Source organism: Rhinoraja longicauda, chromosome 4 (assembly GCF_053455715.1).
Source record: "Rhinoraja longicauda isolate Sanriku21f chromosome 4, sRhiLon1.1, whole genome shotgun sequence".
Lineage (NCBI taxonomy): Eukaryota > Metazoa > Chordata > Chondrichthyes > Rajiformes > Arhynchobatidae > Rhinoraja > Rhinoraja longicauda.
The window spans coordinates 70,779,105-70,801,747 of NC_135956.1; the positions used below are offsets into that span (position 1 = coordinate 70,779,105).

Below are 22,643 nucleotides of genomic sequence, written 5' to 3' on the forward strand. Positions count from 1 at the left end.
AATAGTGTGAGTGTATGGGGATCACTGGCCAGCGTGGAGTCGGTGGGTCGAAGGGCCTATTTCCATGGTGTATCTCTAAAGTAAATTAAACTAAACTGAAGGGCAAGAAGCTGTACGTGAGTATGGCGGTGCATGCTTTCAAGCTTCTGTATCGTCTGCTCAATGGGAGAGGGGTGAAGAAGGAATGACTGGGCTGTGAAAAGTCCCTGTTTATGTTAGCTGCTTTTCCGAGGCAGGGTGAAGTGTAGATGGAGTCGATGGTGGGGAGTCTGGTCTGTGTGATGGACTGGGCTACGTCCACAACTCTCTGCAATTTCTTGCGGTCTTGGGCAGAGCTGTCCCCAAACCACCAAAGCAACCCGACAGCATGCTTTCTATGGAGCATTTGTAGAAGTTGGCAAGCCATTGTAGACATGTCAAAACTTCCTCAGTCTCCTGAGGAAGGGATAGATGTCTGCAGTTTCTGGCGTCTGCACAAACCTTCGCAAGATGCCAACATTTGTAAATAAGGTGCAGAGATATCCAAAACTTCTCAGTTTCTTTATTTCTCCAGCTCTGTCCCTGAGTGTAACGTAGCATGATCCACTACAGTGCACAAGGCAGAAAAGACGGATATTCTTTTTAACAACCAGAGATTGATCAACACTGATGTTTAAAGGGACCTGATCATTTTTGTAAAAGGTTATGGAGTCATTGTCATAAAGTCATATAGCACGGAAACAGACCCTTCAGCCCAACCAACCATGCCGACCAAGCTACTCCATCTACACTAGTCCCCCTGCAGGACCTATACATCAGGAGGTGCAGATCCAGAGCAAGCAAGATTATGAGGGACCCCTGCCACCCCAGTAACAGACTGTTCCAGATGCTACAGTCAGGCAAACGCCTCCGCTGTCACGCTGTGAAAACAGAGAGGATGAGACGGAGTTTCTTCCCACAGGCCATCAGGACTGTCAACTTTTATAACTCCAGAGACTAAATTTTTGTCTACACTATAGTAACTTATTAACTTCATTTATATGCTGTAACTGTAATTCTTTTTTGTGCACAATCCGCAGGCATTGCCACTTTCATTTCACTACACATCGTGTATGTGTATGTGACAAATAAACTTGACTTGACTTGACTTGACCTGCTGAGATTAGCCCACATCCCTCTAAACCTATCCTATCCATGTACCAGTCCAAATGTCTTTTAAACGTTGTTATAGTACCTGCCTCAATCACTTCCTCTGGCAGTTCGTTCCATACACCCAACCTATGTGAAAAATGTTCCCCTCAGGTTCCTATTAAATCTTTCCCCTCTCACCTTAAACCTATGCCCTCTGATTCTCATTCCCCTACTCTGGGCAAGAGACTGTGCATCTACCCAATCTATTCCTCTCATAATTTTGTACATCTCTATAAGATCACCCCTCATCCACCTGCTCCCCAAGGAATAAAGTCCAACCTCCTCTCCCTGTAGCTTGGGCCCTTGAATCCTGGCAACATCCTCGTAAATATATCATATGTACTGAACTTTTTGCTGTTGTCTATTATGGGTTTTACAGATAACAATGTTTACATATCTGTTCTGCTGCTGCAAGTAAAAATCTAATTGCATTGTTTAGTTTCGGGACATGTGACAATAAAACACTTTTGACCCTCATGACTCTTGAATCTTACTGTGTCCCTATTGATGAATCCCCGTCACCTCAGATTTGAAGATGACTCGTGGAAGGATCGTTCTTCTACTTGTCCTGGAGTTTGTACTGGTGGAGAGCATTGTGGTGACCAGACAAACCGAACAGTCGAGAGTGTGGGAGGGAGACCGACCGGTACAACGGCAACGTATCGGTAAGTCTGTTCATCACACATTGACCCAACCAACTGATCCCCAATGAAATCATCGCAATTGGCACATTTGCATGATGTAGGTCACTTTAAGTGATCATGTCAGTGGTATAAGTGAGGCTGCCACCTTTAAAGCCTCAAAGGTGAGATCAAACACAAAGCATCTAATAATAAGGTGCTGCAGATGCTGGTTTATACCAAAGAAAGACACAAAGTGCTGGAGTAACTCAGCGGGTCAGGCAGCATCTCTGGACAAGATGGATGGATGACATTTCTGGTCGCGACCCTTCTTCAGACAAAAGACCTGAGCCTATTTTCACATGCAGTATTGAGAAAATGCTGCACTGTCAGAGGAGTTATCTTTTGAATGAGTTGTCAAGTTTATAAGATCATAAGACATATTAACAGAATTAGGCCATTTGGCCCATCGAATCTGCTCTGCCTTTCATAGAAACATAGAAACATAGAAAATAGGTGCAGGAGTAGGCCATTCAGTCCTTTGAGCCTGCACCGCCATTCAATATGATCATGGCTGATCATCCAGCTCAGTAACCTGTACCTGCCTTCTCTCCATACCCCCTGATCCCTTTAGCCACAAGGGCCACATCTAACTACCTCTTAAATATAGCCAATGAACTGGCCTCAACTACCTTCTGTGGCAGAGAATTCCACAGACTCACCACTCTCTGTGTGAAGAAATGTTTTCTCATCTCGGTCCTAAAAGACTTCCCCCTTATCCTTAAGCTGTGACCCCTGGTTCTGGACTTCCCCAACATCGGGAACAATCTTCCCGCATCTAGCCTCTCCAACCCCTTAAGAATTTTATATGTTTCAATAAGATCCCCCCTCAGTCTTCTAAATTCCAGCGAGTATAAGCCTAGTCTATCCAGTCTTTCTTCATATGAAAGTCCTGCCTTCCCAGGGATCAATCTGGTGAACCTTCTCTGTACTCCCTCTAAGGCTAGAATGTCTTTCCTCAGATTAGGAGACCAAAACTGTACACAATACTCCAGGTGCGGTCTCACCAAGGCCCTGTACAACTGCAGCAGAACCTCCCTGCTCCTATACTCAAATCCTCTTGCTATGAATGCTAACATACCATTCGCTTTCTTCACTGCCTGCTGCACCTGCACGCTTGTTTTCAATGACTGGTGCACCATGACACCCAGGTCACGTTGCATCTCCCCTTTTCCTAATTGGCCACCATTCAGGTAATACTCTGCTTTCCTGTTCTTGCCGCCAAAGTGGATAACCTCACACTTATCCACATTATATTGCATCTGCCATGCATTTGCCCACTCGCCTAATCTATCCAAGTCACTCTGTAGCCTCCTAACATTCTCCTCGCAGCTAACACTGCCACCCAGCTTCGTGTCATCCGCAAACTTAGAGATGTTGCATTCAATTCCCTCGTCCAAATCATTAATATATATTGTAAATAATTGGGGTCCCAGCACTGAGCCTTGCGGTACCCCACTAGTCACTGCCTGCCATTCCGAAAAGGACCCGTTTATTCCTACTCTTTGCTTCCTGTCCGCCAACCAATTCTCTATCCACCTCAACACTGAACCCCCAATACCATGTGCTTTAAGTTTGTACCCCAATCTCCTATGTGGGACCTTGTCGAAGGCCTTCTGAAAGTCCAGATATAACACATCGACTGGTTCTCCCTTATCCACTCTACTAGTTACATCCTCGAAAAATTCTGTAAGATTCGTCAGGCATGATTTGCCTTTCATAAATCCATGCTGACTTTGTCCGATGATTTCACCCCTTTCCAAATGTGAGGCTATCACATCTTTAATAACTGACTCTAGCATTTTCCCCACTACCGATGTTAGGCTAACTGGTCTATAATTCCCCGTTTTCTCTCTCCCTCCCTTTTTAAAAAGTGGGTTTACATTAGCTACCCTCCAATCCTCAGGAACTACTCCAGAATCGAAAGAGTTTTGAAAAATTATCACTAATGCATCCACTATTTCTGAGGCTACTTCCTTAAGCACTCTGGGATGCAGCCTATCTGGCCCTGGGGATTTATCGGCCTTTAATCCATTTAATTTACCTAACACCACTTCCCGACTAACCTGGATTACCCTCAGTTCCTCCATCTCGTTAGACCCCCGGTCCCCTGCTATTTCCGGCAGATTGTTTATGTCTTCCCTAATGAAGACAGAACCAAAGTAGTTGTTCAATTGGTCTGCCATCTCCTTGTTCCCTATGATCAATTCACCTGTTTCTGACTGCAAGGGACCTACATTTGTCTTAACTAATCTTTTTCTCTTCACATATCTATAAAAGCTTTTGCAGTCAGTTTTTGTGTTCCCTGCCAGTTTTCTCTCATAATCTATTTTCCCTTTCCTAATTAAGCCCTTTGTCCTCCTCTGCTGGAATCTGAATTTCTCCCAGTCCTCTGGTATGATACTTTTTCTGGCTAATTTATATGCTTCATCTTTTGTTTTAATACTATCCTTGATTTCCCTTGTTAGCCACGGATGCACTACCTTTCCTGGTTTGTTCTTTTGCCAAACTGGGATGAACAATTGTTGTAGTTCATCCATGCAATCTTTAAATGCCTTCCATTGCATGTCCATTGTCAACCCTTTAAGTATAAATTGCCAGTCTATCTTCGACAATTCACGTCTCATACCCTCAAAGTTACCTTTCTTTAAGTTCAGAACACTTGTTTCTGAATTGATTTTGTCACTCTCCATCCTAATGAAGAACTCCACCATATTATGGTCACTTTTGCCCAAGGGGCCTCGCACTACAAAACTGCTAACTAACCCTTCCTCATTACTCAATACCCAGTCCAGAATGGCCTGCTCTCTCGTTGGTTCCTCGACATGTTGGTTTAGAAAACCATCTCGCAAACATTCCAAGAAATCCTCTTCCTCAGCACCCCTGTAGATTGAAGTCACCCATTATAACTGCTGCACCTTTAGTGCACGCATTTCTAATTTCCTGTTTGATGCCATCCCCAACCTCACTACTGCTGTTAGGTGGCCTGTACACAACTCCCACTAGCGTTTTCTGCCCCTTAGTGTTTCGCAGCTCTACCCATATCGATTCCACATCCTCCGAGCTAATGTCCTTCCTTTCCACTGCATTAATCTCCTCTCTAACCAGCAACGCTACCCCACCTCCTTTTCCTTTCTGTCTATCTCGCCTGAATATAAAATATCCCTGGATTTTGAGCTCCCAGCCTTGGTCACCCTGGAGCCATGTCTCCGTAATCCCAACTATCTGATCTATTTTTCGTTCTCGACACCATTCTCCTGCCTTTTCCCTGTAAACTTTGATGTCAACTTAAACTAACCTCAACAAGTTGAGCTGTGCCTTGTATCTCCGCTGCATGGAAATGATCCTGTCTGGAAGCTTTGGAGAGGGTGCAGAAGAAGTTTACCAGAATGCTGCCTGTATTAGCTACAGGAAAGGTTGGACATACATGGATTGTTTTCTCTGGAACGTTGGAGGCCGAGAGGAGACGAAAGAAATATATCAAATTATAACAGGTATAGATAGGGTTGAACTTTTTCCTGGTTGGAACTATCAAAGACTAGAGGACATAGCTTTACAGGTGGAGGAAGGTGCGTGGCAAGTATTTTACACCATGGGTGGTGGGTGCCTGAAACACACTGCCAAGGGGTGGTGGTGGAGTCCGATACAATAGTGGCGTTTAAGTAGATTTTAGATAGGTACATGCAGGGCCGTCTTAATGCATGGGCCTGATGGGCACTTGCCCGGGGCCCCACGAGCATAGGGGCCCCATGCTGATCTGTGTATGTTAAGTGACTTGCAATAAATAAATACTACTTTAAAAATGTAGGTTCAATAAGTGCTTTTTTCGCAACATTTTCGGTCCCTAAGTGCTTCTCACAGCGATCTGTAAGTGCTTTTCGCAACAATGTAGCACCCTAAGTCCATAGCTAAGTGCTTTTCGGTAAGTGCTTTTTGCCGGCATGACAGGGGGGGGCTGGTAGGGAAAGGGGGGTGGGGAGAGTAACGGTAGGGGCCCCAGTACACTGCTTTGCCCGGGGGCCCATAATGCTGTAAAAACGGCCCTGGGTACATGGATGTGTGGGTTTTCTCCGAGTGCTCCAGTTTCCTCCCACACTCCAAAGACGTAAAGGTTTGTAGGCTAATTGGCTTGGTAAAATTGTAAATTTCCTCTGGTGTGTGTTGGATAGTGTTAGTGTGTGGGGACCGCTGGTCAGTGCGGACTTGGTGGGCTGAAGGGCATGTTTCCGCGTTGCATCTCTAAACTAAAGTGATCTAATTCCTCAATTAAGAAGGTCTTGTGTTCCCTTGCAGAGAGAGAATGCGTGGGCAAGGCCTTGGACCTGGTCTTCATCATCGACAGTTCACGTAGTATACTGCCCCGCGACTTCGAGAAGGTGAAGGACTTCATCGTCAACATCCTCCGCTTCCTGGATGTTGGTCTGGAGAAGACCAGGGTGGGCCTGGTCCTCTACGGCAGCACGGTGGAGAAGATCTTCTCGCTGGGAACCCACGGGAAGGTGGAGGACATGGAGCGGGCGGTCAGGAGGATGGAGCACCTGGCCACGGGCACCATGACGGGCATGGCCATCAAGTACACGGCCGATGTGGCCTTCTCCGGCCAGGAGGGGGCGAGGCCGCAGGGCCTCAACGTCCCGCGGGTGGCTGTCATCGTGACGGACGGGAGGCCCCAGGACCCCGTGGCGGAGCCAGCAGCACGAGCCAGGGACTTGGGCATCCTCATCTTCGCAGTGGGCGTGGGCCGGGTGGACATGGCCACCCTGCGGCTCATCGGCAGCGAGCCCCATGAGAAGCACGTCTTCTTTGTGCAGAACTTCAGCATGATCCAGACCCTCCTCTCCGAGTTCCACACCAAGATCTGTGGTACGTCAGGCAGACCTGACCCATACAGGAAGACAGGAATAGATCGGGTAGACGCACAGTCTCTTGCCCAGAGTAGGGGAATCGAGAACCAGAGGACATAGGTTTAACATTAGGGGGGAAAGATTTAATAGGAATCTGAGGGGTAACGTTTTCACACAAAGGTTGGTGGGTGTATGGAACAAGCTGCTGGAGGAGTTAGTTGATACATGAAATCCATCAGAAATACTTAAGGAGGCCATTTTGCTCAAGGACACTCATTGGACATGTTCTTTGTTTGTTTAGTTTAGTTTAGAGATACAGTACGAAAACAGTACATACTAGGGACAATTTACAATTATACCAAGCCAATTAACCTCCAAACCTGTACATCTTTGGAATGTGGGAGGAAACCGTAGCACCCGGGGAAAACCCACGCGATTACAGGGAGAATGTACAAACTCTGTACAGACAAGCACCCGTGGTCAGAATCGAACTGCGTCTCTGGCTCTGTAAGGCAGCAACTCTACCTCTGCGCCACCAGAGGAGGTAGTTGAGGCAGGTACTATCAACATTTAAGAAACATTTAGACAGGTATATGGATAGGACAGGTTTAGAGGGATATGCAGGCAGGTGGGACTAGTGCAGATGAGGCATGTTGCTCGGCATGGACAGTTTGGGCCAAAGGGTCTGTTTACACACTGAAATGGTTGGACAGTTAGAATCTTTGTCCCAGGGTGGAAATGTCAAAGACTAGTGGGTATAGTTTTAAGGTGAGTGGGGCAAAGTTTAAAGGAGATGTGAGTGTGTGAAACGCACTTCCAGGTGCATTAACTACACACTAGGGGCCAATTAACCCACAAACCTGCACGTCTTTGGAGTATGGGAGGAAACCGGAGTACCTGGAGGAAGTTCAAATATTTTTTTTAATCCTTTAAAATCACAATAACAATATAAAAATCAAAATGTTTTGAGCGCAGGAGGATGAGGGCTGATCTTACAGACGTGCATAAGATCATGAGACGAATAGGTAAGGTAAATGCGCAGGCTCTTTTACCCAGAGTAGGGGTATTGAGAACCAAAGGACAGATGTTTAAAGTAAGAGTAGAAAGATTTAAAAGGAACCTGAGGGGTGACTTTTTTACACAAAGGGTGAATTTATGGGATGAACTGTCAGCGGGTGGTACTATCACAACATTTAAGAAACATTCAGACAGATACATGGATAGAATAGGTTTAGAGGAATATGGACCAAACGCAGGCAGGTGGGGCTGGTGTAGATGGGACATCTTGGTCACCGTGGGCAAGTGAGGCCGAAGGACCTGTTTCCATGCTGCATGACTCTGTTCCTCTCTCTTTGGAACCCCTTGTCACTTGTGTTTCTGTTGACTATAATTTGTCGGTAAACCTTTCTTTTTCTATCGGCTACAGATACAGATCTTTGCGGGGTAGTGGGCCATGGATGTGAGCAGATCTGTATAAATGCGCCTGGATCTTTCATCTGCAAATGTAAAGCAGGATTCATCCTGAACAGCGATCAGAAAACTTGCAGAAGTAAGGAGATTCAATCTTTTAATGCAATCTTTACGGGGTGTTAAAGATTGTGGGAGAAGGCAGGGGAATGGGGTTGGGAGGTAAAGCCAGATCAGCCATGACTGAATGGCAGAGTGGATTTGATGGGCCGAATGGTCGAGTTCTGATCCTATAACCTATGAACATGTTTCTTTGGTGCATTGAATGGTGGACATCTAGTGATGACTTAGACGAAGGGATTAAAAGTACCATTAGCAAATTTGCAGATGATACTAAGCTGGGGGGTAGTGTGAATTGTGAGGAAGATGCAATAAGGCTGCAGGGTGACTTGGACAGGTTGTGTGAGTGGGCGGATACATGGCAGATGCAGTTTAATGTAGATAAGTGTGAGGTTATTCACTTTGGAAGTAAGAATAGAAAGGCAGATTATTATCTGAATGGTGTCAAGTTAGGAGGAGGGGGAGTTCAACGAGATCTGGGTGTCCTAGTGCATCAGTCAATGAAAGGAAGCATGCAGGTACAGCAGGCAGTGAAGAAAGCCAATAGAATGTTGGCCTTCGTAACAAGAGGAGTTGAGTATAGGAGCAAAGAGGTCCTTCTACAGTTGTACCGGGCCCTGGTGAGACCGCACCTGGAGTACTGTGTGCAGTTTTGGTCTCCAAATTTGAGGAAGGATATTCTTGCTATGGAGGGCGTGCAGCGTAGGTTCACTAGGTTAATTCCCGGAATGGCGGGACTGTCGTATGTTGAAAGGCTGGAGCGATTGGGCTTGTATACACTGGAATTTAGAGGATGAGGGGGGATCTTATTGAAACATATAAGATAATTAGGGGATTGGACACATTAGAGGCAGGAAACATGTTCCCAATGTTGGGGGAGTCCAGAACAAGGGGCCACAGTTTAAGAATAAGGGGTAGGCCATTTAGAACGGAGATGAGGAAGAACTTTTTCAGTCAGAGAGTGGTGAAGGTGTGGAATTCTCTGCCTCAGAAGGCAGTGGAGGCCAGTTCGTTGGATGCTTTCAAGAGAGAGCTGGATAGAGCTCTTAAGGATAGCGGAGTGAGGGGGTATGGGGAGAAGGCAGGAACGGGGTACTGATTGAGAGTGATCAGCCATGATCGCATTGAATGGCGGTGCTGGCTCGAAGGGCTGAATGGCCTACTCCTGCACCTATTGTCTATTGTCTATTGTCTATTGATGTCATGCTATTTCCTCTGCTCTGTTCTGCAGAAGGTTAATGAGATATCTGAAATTGTGTAAGCTTACTGTGTCCAACACCTGCACTAACCCAACACTGATATTGTCTGACTACGTATAAATCAGCTGAACTTACAGGATACTGAGCGACGGACCATAGACGTGTACACCACGGAAACAGGCCCTTCAGCCCATCTTATTCATACTCACAAAGCAGGTAATCTGGGCTAGTCCAATTTGCCTATATTTAGCCCAAATCTAAACCCTTTCTATCTGCATATCAGTCCAAATGTCTTTTGAAAGCACTAATTGTATCTACTTCTCTCGTTTCCTCTGGCAGCTTGTTTCAGATAAGGACAACCCTCTGAGTGCAAACATTCCCTCTGTGGTCCTTCTTAAATCTCTCTCCTCTCACTTTAAGCCTATGGACCTCTTTAGATTTTAGACTTTAGAGATACAGCTTGTAACCAGGCACTTTGTCCCACAATGTCTGTGCCGACCAGTGATCCCCGTTACACTTCCACTGTCCTACACACTGGGGACAATTTACAATTTTACCGAAGCCATTTAACCTACAAACCTGTACGTCTTTGGAGTGAGGGAGGAAGCCGGAGCACCCGGAGAAATCCCACATGGTCATAGGGTGAACATGCAAACTCCACACAGGTCAAGATCGAACCTGGGTCTCTGGCGCTGTGAAGCTGCAGCTCTACCCCTGCACCACTGTACTGCCTCTAGTTTGATAGCAGAGTGACAAGAACTACACACAGTACCCCAAATGTGGCCTTACCTATATCTTATACACCTGGAACACAAGGTCCCCAGCCCCTGGAACATGACCTCTCAACTCCTGCTCTCAATGTCCTTATATTTTCTCACACATGCCCATCAATTCCTCCCAAGTTCTTTCACCAAGTCTTTGGACACTCAAAGCAACCTGATGTGACTCACTAGCAAATAGACACTCCCTCTTCTCCCCTCTCCCATCAGGCAGATGGTACAGAAGTGTGAAAACGCACACCTCCAGATTCAGGGACTGTTTCTTCCCAGCTGTTATCAGGCAACTGAACCATCCTCTCACCAATTAGAGAGCAGTCCTGACCTCCCAGCTACCTCATTGGAGACCTTTGGACTATCTTTAACTGGACTTTACCATGCATTTACTAAACGTTATTCCCTTTATCCTGTATCTGCGCTCTGTAGATGACTCAATTGTAATCATGTATAGTCTTTCCGCTGACTGGAAAGAACATAATAAAGAAGCATTCTCACTGTACCTCGCTACACGTGACACGAAACTAATGTAAACTAAATTAAACAATACTAAACTGTAGTATACTAAACCAAACTGAAGTAAACTAAAGTAAACAAAACAAACCACTGGGTGGCGCCAGCAATGGCTGCCTCACCAACAGTCTGTCTGTCCCTTCCTTCTTTGTGTTTAAATAGTCTGTGTTAAATGTATGTTTTTAATGTTCTCTAGCTTGTTTTATGTGGGAGGTGGGGGGGGTTGGGGGAAAAGTTTTCTAATCCCTAACATCGACGGAGGTGTGATTTTTCCCGTATCGTATCTCCGTCCACACTGCGGCCTAACATCGAGGAGTTGGCGGCCTTTGCTAGAGACCGACTTTTGAGAGCTCCACCGCGGGGAGCATACGGGACTTTAACATCGCGGAGCCTGCGATCCCTTTGCCAGGGATCGACCTCGGAGTTCCAACCGTGGGTGCTTGCGGACTTAACATCACGGAGCCCGCGGTCTCTGGTCAGAGACCGACTTCGGGAACTTCAAGCCGCAGGCGCTTCGACCGCCGGCTGCGGGAGCTTCGATAGCCCTGACGCGGGGGCTTCGACCGCCGGCTGCGGGAGCTTCGATCGCCCCGACGGATGGTTCGACTGCCCCGACCGCGGGAGAATAAAGAGGAAGTAGATTGGACTTTTTTTGCCTTCCATCACAGTGAGGAATGTGGGGAATCCGCTGTGGTGGATGTTTATGTTAACTTTGATGTAGTTGTGTGTCTTGTTGCTTTTTTTACGTATGGCTGTATGGTAATTCACATACCACTGTACCTTAATTGATGCATGTGACAATAAAACACCTTTGAAACCTTTGAAATCATTCCTTGGAACTTTCTATCTACTGCTGCTGCCTACATGCCTATTATTATTGTTGTTGTTATTGTTGTTGACAGGGATCGACCAGTGCCAGGTTGGGGAACATGGCTGTGAGCACGAATGTGTCAGCACGGCGACTTCTTATAGCTGCCGATGTCGCTCAGGATTCACACTCAAACCAGATGGGAGGACGTGTAGGCGTAAGTATCCAAGATTTAGACAAGACTTGACTGTTGAAACAATACCAAACTGTAGTGCACTAAACCAAACTGAAGTAAACTAAAGTAAACAAAACAAACCACCGGGTGGCGCCACAATGGCTGCCTCGCCAAAGTCTGTGTGTCCCTTCCTTCCTTGTGTTTAAATAGTCTGTGTTAAACGTATGTTTTTAGTGTTCTTTAGCTTGTTTTATGTGGGAGGTGGGGGGGGGGTTGGGGGAATTTTTTTCTAATCCCTAACATCGACAGAGGTGTGATTTTTTCCGGTATCGTATCTCCGTCCACACTGCGGCCTAACATCGAGGAGTTGGCGGCCTTTGCTGGAGACCGACTTTTGAGAGCTCCACCGCGGGGAGCATACGGGACTTTAACATCGCGGAGCCTGCGATCCCTTTGCCAGGGATTGACCTCGGAGTTCCAACCGTGGGTGCTTGCGAACGTAACATCACGGAGCCCGCGGTCTCTGGTCAGAGACCGACTTCGGGAACTCCAAGCCGCAGGGGCTTCGACCACCGCGACGTGGGAGATTCCATCACCCCGATGTGGGTGCTTTGATCGCCCCAACGCAGGAGCTTCGACCGCCCTGACGTGGGGGCTTCAATTGCCCTGACCCGGGGGAGAATAAAGAGGAAGTAGATTGGACTTTTTTTGCCTTCCATCACAGTGAGGAATGTGGGGAATCCGCTGTGGTGGTTAACTTTGATATAGTTGTGTCTTGTTGCTTTTTTTTATCGTATGGCTGTATGGTAATTCGCATATCACTGTACCTTAATTGATACATGTGACAATAAAACACCTTTGAAATCATTCCTTGGAACTTTCTATCTACTGCTGCTGCCTACATGCCTATTATTATTATTGTTGTTGTTATTGTTGTTGACAGGGATCGACCAGTGCCAGGTTGTGGAACATGGGTGTGAGCACGAATGTGTCAGCACGGCGACTTCTTATAGCTGTCGATGTCGCTCAGGATTCACACTCAATCCAGATGGGAGGACGTGTCGGCGTAAGTATCCGAGGCTTAGCCAAATCTTGACAGTTTCATCTATATATTTCCCCCGGGTTTCTGGGATTCCCTTGTTATGAGCCACTTCAGTTTTCAATCCTGTCTCTCATTTGGAGTTACAGCTTTTAAACTGGTTCAGTGGCAACCTGCAAGCAGCACCATCTGATTTCCACCTACACAGAACATGGATCAGTACAGCACAGAACAGGCCCTTTGGCCCACAATGTCCATGCTGAGCATGATGCCAAGTTAAACTAATCTCCTGTACCTGCATGTGATCCATGACTATTGGGGACTGGAATTAATACTTTGTAACCTTGTCTGCGCCCTCTACATATCGACTACATATCAATAGAAGGTATGGGTGACATTACTGGTCGAGACCCTTCTTCAGACTCTGTTCCTTTAGTTTAGTTTAGAGGTACAGCGCGGAAACAGGCCCTCTGGCCAACTGAGTCCACGCTCACCAGTTATCACCCCCTACGCTAACACTATCCTACACACTCAGGACAATTTTACTGAAGCCAATTAACCTACAAACCTGTACATTTCCGTAGTGTGGGAGGAAACTGGAGCATCTGGAGAAAACCCACCAAAACCCACAAGGAGAACGTACAAACTCCGTACAGAGAGCACCCATAGTCAGGATCGAACCCGGATCTATGACGCTGTGAGGCAGCAACTCGACCACTGTGCCGGCCTGTGCTATACTGTTCTAGGTTAAGGAAAGAAAACTGCTGATGTTGATTTAAATCGAAGGTAGACACAAAATGCTGGAGTAACTCAGCAGGTCAGGCAGCATTTCTGGAAAGAAGGAATGGGCGACATTTCAGGTCGAGACCCTTCTTCAGTCTGAACTGGTAGACACTAAATGCTGGAGTAACTCAACAGGTCAGGCAGCATCTCTGGAGAGAAGGAATGGGTGACGTTTCGGGTCGAGACCCTTCTTCAATCTGAAGAAGGGTCTCGACCTAAAATATCACCCATTCCTTCCCTCCAGAGATGCTGCCTGACCCGCTGAGTTACTACAGCATTTTGTGTCCACCTGATCTATGCTAAAGCATTTCGGAATATGGAATAAAGGTGAGCTTGAGAAACAGATCTGTCATGAAGTGATGGGGGCTGAATGAATTCCCCTTTTCTCAGGGTATGTAGGAACAAAGTTGTTGGGGAGATATTTCCCCCAAAGCCTGGGTGAGTTTCATCTTGGCCCAATGTGCTCAACAATGACGGGAGTGCTCAGATTCCTAGCCCTGGTAAGGAGAAATCCAAGCAAACAAGCACTGGTTGTCGCGAAAGGCCTGTGGAAAGTCAGTGAAGATGTGCAAGGAATGAGTGAAGTTAACAACACTTTTCAGTGCTCCTTTGTCATGGAATCATGCAGCATGGAAACAGGCCCCTCGGCTCAAATTGCCCATGCCGACCAAAATGCCCCACCTACCCTAGTCCCACCTACCTGCTTTTGACCCATATCTCACTAAACCTGTCCTATCCATGTACCTGTCCAGATGTCTTTGTCAGCCTCATCATAGGGGCAGACGGAAGACATTAAGCCCCTGAAGCCTATTCAGTGTGATCTCTTTGGGATGGTGCAGGGGCTAGGGTTGGGAGTGAACTACATTGGTGACATCAAGGCCCTGGCCATGCTCTCAATTCAACCCTGCCATTGGGAGAACATACAGGAGTCTGAAAAACTCTGGAGGTTTGCGGTAGAGACCATATTGACTGGTTGCATCACAGTCTGGTTCGGCAACTCGAACGTCCAGGAACACAGGAGATTACGAAAGTGATAAATGCCACCTGGTCCATCACGGGTACTGACCTCCCCACCATCGCCAAGGCAGTCAATATCATCAAAGACCCACACCACCCTGGCCACATCCTCATTTCATTCCTGCCATCGGGAAGAGGTTTAGAGAGATATGGGCCAAACGCCGGTAGGTGGGACTAGTGTAGATGGGGCTTCTTGAGCCGAAGGGCCTGTTTCCACGCTGGAGTCTCTATGAAAACCATGATCACCATGTTCAGGAACAGCTTCTTCCCATCAACCATCAGGCTCCTGAACACTACAAACACCAACTAAACTATGAATGAATGATACTGGAATGATATATTAATATCACATATGACATGTCACGGTGAGATTCGTTGTATTGCATTGCCATGTATGCAAAGTTGCCACATATAGGGTGCAACAAAGTTGCAAAGTATTCCATTTAGTCCTTCTCGAACTACGAATTACCTTGTTGCACTTGGGTCTTAGGGCTTTTCTGCACTAGTATTGGGGTTTCTAATTTATTGGTTTATGTTTATTATGTTAACTATAGTACTGTATTTACAGATGTGTCATGCGGCTGCAAGTAAGAATTTAATTGTCCCATTTTTCGGTACATATGACAAATATAGACTGTTGACTCAGAAAATTGGGAACAAAATGTCATTGTCCAACTATCTTTAAATGCTTAGGAAAAAAACTGCAGATGCTGGTTTAAATCGAAGGTAGACATAAAATGCTGGAGTAACTCAGCGGGTCAGGCAGCACCTCGGGAGAGAAGGAATGAGTGACGTCAGTCTGAAGAAGGGTCTCGACCCAAAACGCCACCCATTCCTTCTCTCCCGAGACGCTGCCTGATCCGCTGAGTTACTCCAGCATTTTGTGTCTACATCCTAAAATGCTTCATCAATGAACTTCCTTCCATCATAAGGTCAGAAGTGGAACTGAGATTGAACTTGGGGCTGGGCGGGCTTGGTAGATGGCTGATTTTGTACCCACGCCATCTTTACATCACAACATCTTCTGTTCCTATTACAGGCACCGACTTCTGTCTCTCAGCCAGGAACACATGTGAGCATGAATGTGTCAGCACCGCGGACAGTTACCTCTGCAGATGTCGGAAAGGATACATACTTAATCCAGATGGGAAGTCCTGCCGACGTACGTCATCCCTCTTACAACTTATCACCTTCAAGAGAGTTAGATATAGTTCTTAGGGTTGTCGGAATCAAGGGATATGGGGAGAAAGCAGGAAGGGGGTACTGATTTAGGATGATCAGCCATGATCATGTTGAATGACGATGCTGGTTCGAAGGGCCGAGTGACCTACTGCTGCCCCTATTTTCTATGTTTCTATGTGTCCTCTTAAATTTAGATTTTTTTTAGATTTAGAGATACAGCGCAGAAACAGGCCCTTCGGCCCACCGGGTCCGTGCCGCCCAGCGATCCCCGCACATTAACATATCTTACACCCATTAGGGACAATTTTTACATTTGCCCAGCCAATTAACCTACAAACCTGTACGTCTTTGGAGTGTGGGAGGAAACCGAAGATCTCGAAGGAAACCCACGCAGGTCACGGGGAGAACGTACAAACTCCATACAGTACAGCACCCGTAGTCAGGATCGAACCTGAGTCTCTGGCGCTGCATTCGCTGTAAGGTAGCAACTCTACCGCTGCGCCACGAAATTCTATCCTACTTGGATCTGAGATGATGGAATGTAGTCCAACAATGCCTTCACTCTATCATAATACAAGTCTAACTGTTCCTGGTCGGCATGGACTCAGTGGACCGAAGGGCCAGTGTCCATGCTGTCTCTCGAAGCTAAACTAAATTAATTTAGTTATTGTGAAGCGTATCAAGGTACAGTGAAAAGCTTTTTTCTTGCGCGTTAATTACAATCAAGCCGTCCACAGTGTACAGATAGGAGCCAAAGTGAATAACATTTAGTGCAAGATAAAGTGCAGTAAAGTCCGATTATAGATAGTCCGAGAGTCTCCAAGGAGATAGATGGTAGGTCAGGACCACTCTTTAGTTGGTGATAAGATGGTTCAGTTGCCTCATAACAGCTGGGAAGAAACTGTCCCTGAATCTAGAGGTGTGCATTCTCACACTTCTGTAACGCTAGTCTGATGGGAGAGGGGATCAATGGGAGTAACCGGGGGTGAGACACATCCTTGATTATGTTGGTGGCCTTGCCAAGGCAGCATGAACTCAATGAAAAGGAGGTTGGTTTGTGTGATGGTCTGGGCTACAGCCACAATTAAGTGTGTTGGATAACTCAACGTGTATTCTTTTGTAGAGTGTCGCAGTGGAACAATGGATCTTGTCTTCATCATTGACGGATCAAAAAGACTTGGAGCCCAGAATTTCCAGTTGGTGAAACAGTTTGTCAACAACATCGTGGATGGATTGGAAGTGGCACCAAATGCGACTCGGGTGGGTCTGGTGCAGTACTCCGCCAGGGTCCGGACGGAATTCCCTCTCAGACGCTACAGCACGGCCAAGGAAGTCAAGACAGCTGTGAGCCGGACAAAATACACGGCTCAAGGATTGAGATCGGGTGTGGCCGTAAGGCAGCTCTTCAAGCAGAGTTTCAGGGTGGTGGAAGGAGCCCGGCCCCTTTCCCGCAACATCCCCAGAGTGGCCATCATGTTCACTGATGGCCGGGAGCAAGGCAACATGGCGGAATGGGCAACCAAAGCAAAGCAGAATGGTAACATGTCCTGTCACAGTGACCAATAATGAACAATCCTCCCAATGTACACAGGGGACCATTCTACCCAACTCCCCAGCATTAGTATTTTTCAGTCAGAGAGTTGTAAATCTGTGGAATTCTCTGCCTCAGAAGGCAGTGGAGGCCAAATCTCTGGATGCTTTCAAGAGAAAGCTAGATAGAGCTCTTAAAGATAGCGGGGTCAGGGGGTATGGGGAGAAGGCAGGAACGGGGTACTGATTGTGAATGATCAGCCATGATCATGTTGAATGGCAGTCCTGGCTCGAAGGGCCGAATGGCCTACTCCTGCACCTATTGTCTACTGCCTATTGAAACATAAGGTCATAAATCATAGGAACAGAATTAAATAAATTTGACCCATTGAGTCCACTCCGCCATCCAATAATGGCTGATCCATCTTTCCCTCCCAACCCCATTCTCCTCCCTTCTTCCCGTAACCTTTGACACCTTACTAACTAAGAACCTGTCAACCCCTGCTTTAAAAATATCCAATGACTTGACCTTCACAGCATTCTAGTGGCAATGAATTCCAGATTCACCATTCTCTGGCTAAAGAAATTACTCATCTCCTCTCTAAAGGAAACACCTCCACAATTAGTCCTCCCTACACCCTTGCATTATCTTCATCCAAGTCCCTGTTGAAAGTAACATTTGGATCTGTTCGCCAGTCTTTGTAGCCAGATTTTATAACGTTGGCTCAATGGCCAAGAGAGTCAAAACATTTCAGGGTGGCGCAGCGGTAGAGCTGTTACCTCACAGCGTCAAAGACCCGTGTTCAATCCTGTCTGCGGGTGCTGTCTGGACGGAGTTTTTATGTCCACCCTGACTATGTGGACTTTCTCCGGGTGCTCTGGTTTCCTCCCACATTCCGGACGTGCAAGCTTGTAGGTTAATTGACTTTTGAAAATTGTTCCCAGTTTGTAGGGTAAGAAAGTGGAATATCATAGAACTCGTGTAAATGGGCGATCGCTGGTTGGCGTGGACTCGGTGGGCTAATCTAAACTAAATTAAGACATTTATTAGTAGAAACAATGCCATCATCTCCCAAATTGTTTCTGATCGTATCTTCCTCTTGGACTCCCCATGTCGGCCTTCTAACCTCTCTGGACCTGTTTAGTTCCAAATGCAGGCGAGATATCAACCGTCTTGAACGCTCCACTCCCCCCTTGCTCCATCCATTCTCACCCCCCTCTGAACGAACAGCCCTCTACTCACTCGGCAACAATCCCATAAAACATAGGAGCAGAATTAGGCCATTCAGCCCATCGAATCAATTCCACCATTTCATCACGCCCGATCTATTTTTCCCTTTCAACCCCATTCTCTTGCCTTCTCCCTGTAACCAATGACACCTCTTACTGATCAAGAACCGATTAATCTCTGCTTCAAAATGACTCGTCATACACCTCCTCATGCCTGACCATGGCAACTGACCATGGCAACTGACCATGGCAACTGACCATGGCAACTGACCATGGCAACTGACCATGGCAACTGACCATGGCAACTGACCATGGCAACTGACCATGGCAACTGACCATGGCAACTGACCATGGCAACTGACCATGGCAACTGACCATGGCAACTGACCATGGCAACTGACCATGGCAACTGACCATGGCAACTGACCATGACCCTACAAATGATCGCCAGGCCATCATCTCCCAAACTGTTTCTGATCTCATCTTCGGTGCATTCCTATAACATGTATTAATCTGTCTCAACAGGTATCAATATATATGCTGTTGGGATTGGGGAGACAATTGAAGAAGGACTGCAGCAAATTGCTTCATTTCCTCAAGATGAACACTTGTATTATGCAAGAAACCCCAGGTCCATGGGTGAAATTGCTGAAAAAGTGAAGGCACAGATTTGCAAAGGTACCTCAGATTACGTGTACCGCAATATATCTATTTGATTGCCTGTGGATTGGCAAAATCCCTGCCCGAGGCAAAGTATGTAGAACTCTGAATGGGCTCCGGCTAAAGTACACAAGAACATAAATAGTAATGGGCTGTATGGCACTCCATGCTCATTCTGACATTCATCAAAATCATGGCTCACCTCATAGAACAGAGTACAGTACAGGAACAGGCCCTTCGGCCCAGTGTCCATGCCCAACATGGTGCTAAGTTAAACTAATCTCCTTTGCCTGCACATGATCCATACACCCCCCACTCCCTACATACCCATGTGCACTTTCCACTTCTACCTCCAATATTCCATAAAGGAATGCTTCCATCCCCGAAGGGTCTGTTTTCATACTCTATCGCTAAACTAGTCATGAAGCCAGATACAAGGAACTGCAGATGTTGGTCTACAAAGACAAAGTGCTGGAGTAACTCAGTAAGCAGCCTAACCTGCTGAGTTACTCTAGCCCTGTTAAGTTATGGAATCTAACCTAGATGCACCAATGACACATTTCTGTGCTTCAAGTGGCAATTTTTTTCACTGATGTAAAAGCAGCCATTGAGATCATCTCGATCCAAAATGCCAACTATCCCTTTGTCTCCAACCACGTTGCTGGATCCACCGAGTTTCTCCTTCAATTTGTTTTATTGCTCTAGACTGCAGCATCTGCTGTCTCTTGTGTCACCATTGTGAAAAGGGACAAGTTTTATGGGGAATAGCTGCTGTGCACCTGTTGGGTCCAAAGCTCTCCTGCATTGGTCTAGCACCCTCCCTCCCCCCCCCCCCCCCCCTCACCCACTCTATCCCCCCTCAACCCCCCTTATCCCTCCCTCCTCCCCTCCCCCATCCCCCCTCACCCACTCTGGTCCTAGTCTCTCTCACTAGTGGAAACGTCCTCTCCACATCCACCATCCAGGCCTTTCACTATTCCGACAATTAATGCCTTGTTGCCCACAAGATGCCCTGTAGATATTGCAAGTCTCCATCTTTACACAAGAGTTGATTCATACATATTTTTAATTCTTTGCAGGAAATCCATCAGCTCGTGATCGATGCAAATGCCAAGCAGTTATGACTTTCCAGATACAAGCTAATGAAGAAATACAAAGATTAACCCAGAGATATATCCTTTACTGTGCAAAATTTAGATTGAATTTCACTGTGGCAAACCACCTACTTTATCATGCAGTGTAAGAAAATAACTGCAGATGCTGGTACAAATCGAAGGTATTTATTCACAAAACGCTGGAGTAACTCAGCAGGTCAGGCAGCATGTCAGGAGAGAAGGAATGGGTGACGTTTCGGGTCGAGACCCTTCTTCAGACTGATGTCAGGGGGAAGGGACAAAGGAAGGATATAGGTGGAAACAGGAAGACAGTGGGAGATCTGGGAAGGGGGAGGGGAAGAGAGGGACAGAGGAACTATCTAAAGTTGGAGAAGTCAATGTTCATACTGCTGGGCTGCAAGCTGCCCAGGCAAAATATGAGGTGCTGTTCCTCCAATTTCCGGTGGGCCTTACTATGGCACTGGAGGAGGCCCATGACAGAAAGGTCAGACTGGGAGTGGGAGTTGAAGTGCTCAGCCATCGGGAGATCAGGTTGGTTAAGGCGGACTGAGCGAAGGTGTTGAGCGAAGCGATCGCCGAGCCTGCGTTTAGTTTCGCCGATGTAAAGAAGTTGACATCTAGAGCAGCGGATGCAATAGATGAGGTTGGAGGAGGTGCAGGTGAACGCTGTCTCATCTGGAAAGACTGTTTGGGTCCTTGGATGGAGTTGAGGGGGGAGGTAACGGGACAGGCGTTGCATCTCCTGCGGTTGCAGGGGAAAGTGCCCGGGGATGGGGTGGTTTGGGTAGGAAGGGACGAGTGGACCAGGGAGTTACGGAGGGAACGCAGAAAGGGGAGGGGATGGGAAGATGTGGCCAGTGGTGGGGTCCTGTTGTAGGTGACGGAAATGTTGGCAGATGATTTGTTGGATACGCTGGCTGGTGGGGTGGAAGGTGAGAACGAGGGGGATTCTGTCCTTGTTACGAATGGGGGGAGGGGGAGCAATGCATTTTGAGATTATAGCAGTTATAAGCATGTTGGAATGCATAGTTGTTGCATCGCAAGATGTCAGTGAGGCAAGAGCCACAGGTGACTGCAGGATTAAGGATAGTTCTTAAAGTATAAACTCTTGAGTTAAGAGTTATTAAGTGTTCAGTTTGGTCACGTTATTGGAAAGATGATGTCAAGCTGGAAAGGGTGCAGAGATTTACAAAGATGTTGTCGGAACTCGAGGGCCTGAGCTACAAGAGGTGGTTCAGCTGTCTAGGATTTTGTTCCTTGGAGCGCAGGGGGACGACGGGTGATCCTAGAGAAGTGTGCAAAATCATGAGGAATAGATTGGGTAAACACCCAGAGTAAGGGAATCGAGAACCATAGGTTTAAGGTAAGGTGACATTTTTTTATGCGAACCCTCGGGGTAACTTTTTGTTACACAAAAGGGTGTTGAGTGTATGGAACGAGCAGTGAGGTAGATTGAGGAAGGTACTATCACAACGTTTAAGAATCATTTTGACAGGTACTTGGATAGGATAGGTTTAGAGGGCAGTGGGCCAAACGCAGGCAGATGGGACATATGTAGCTGGTCAATCTGGCCAAAGGGCCTGTTTCCACGCTGAATGTCGATGACTAAGATTTTTAAAAATAATTCCAGCTCCTTAACTGGAACCCACTAGATGAAGTACTGAAAAGGCTGAAGACTGTTGAAAATTACATCACAACCAAGTAGGAACAAAAAACACTGTTCTTCGCCCTCACTGAAAATGGGGAGCTATAGCATGGTGCATTGGGTAGATTTACAATCAAAGAACACTGTCAATATACACATTTAATGGAATCTAATTGACAAAGGAGAATTATTGTCTATTGTACATCACTGACAGTGTGTGGCATTTTATATTTGTATGCCAGCTAGTACACTACCAACTTCTAACGCCGGGAATGAAAATATGCAAACTCAACCATGTTTTTTAAAATATCAAAAGCTACTGCAGGTCATTGAAATATACCTACTGCCTTTTATGCAGTTTTCTAACCAATTGTGAAATGCTTACGATTATGCAAATAAAAATGGCAGAATGCAATTACCTCTGCTCATTCAACTTCATAGCCTTTCACCTCATCAAGCAGATCTATATGAACACTCAAGTTCCACATGAGGGGAATTGATAGGGTGAATGCACTCTTTCACCCAGAGTAGGGGAACCAAGAACCAGAGGACATAAGTTCAAGGTGAGAGGAGAAAGATTTAATAAGAACCTGAGGGGCAACTTTTTCACTCAAGAAGATAGTGGGTGCATGGAATGAGCTGCCAGCGGAAGATGAGGCAGGTACAATAACATTTAGAGGACCCCTGAATAGGTACATGCAGAGAAAAGGCTTAGAGGGAAATGGGCCAAGTGCAGGCATATAGGACTAACGT

The 22,643-nt window shown here is 46.5% G+C and overlaps 1 protein-coding gene across 1 annotated transcript; it reads left to right on the forward strand.

Annotated features, from left to right (window-relative positions):
* Positions 1-1,705: 1,705 nt before the first annotated feature.
* LOC144593036 (matrilin-4-like) lies at positions 1,706-21,950 on the forward strand. Its single transcript, XM_078398448.1, has 10 exons — positions 1,706-1,835; positions 6,144-6,713; positions 8,121-8,243; positions 11,609-11,731; positions 12,633-12,755; positions 15,568-15,690; positions 16,834-17,247; positions 18,996-19,148; positions 20,210-20,302; positions 21,895-21,950. The coding sequence occupies exons 1-10, from the start codon at positions 1,706-1,708 to the stop codon at positions 21,948-21,950; spliced, it is 1,908 nt and encodes a 635-aa protein (XP_078254574.1).
* The last annotated feature ends 693 nt before the right edge of the window (positions 21,951-22,643 follow it).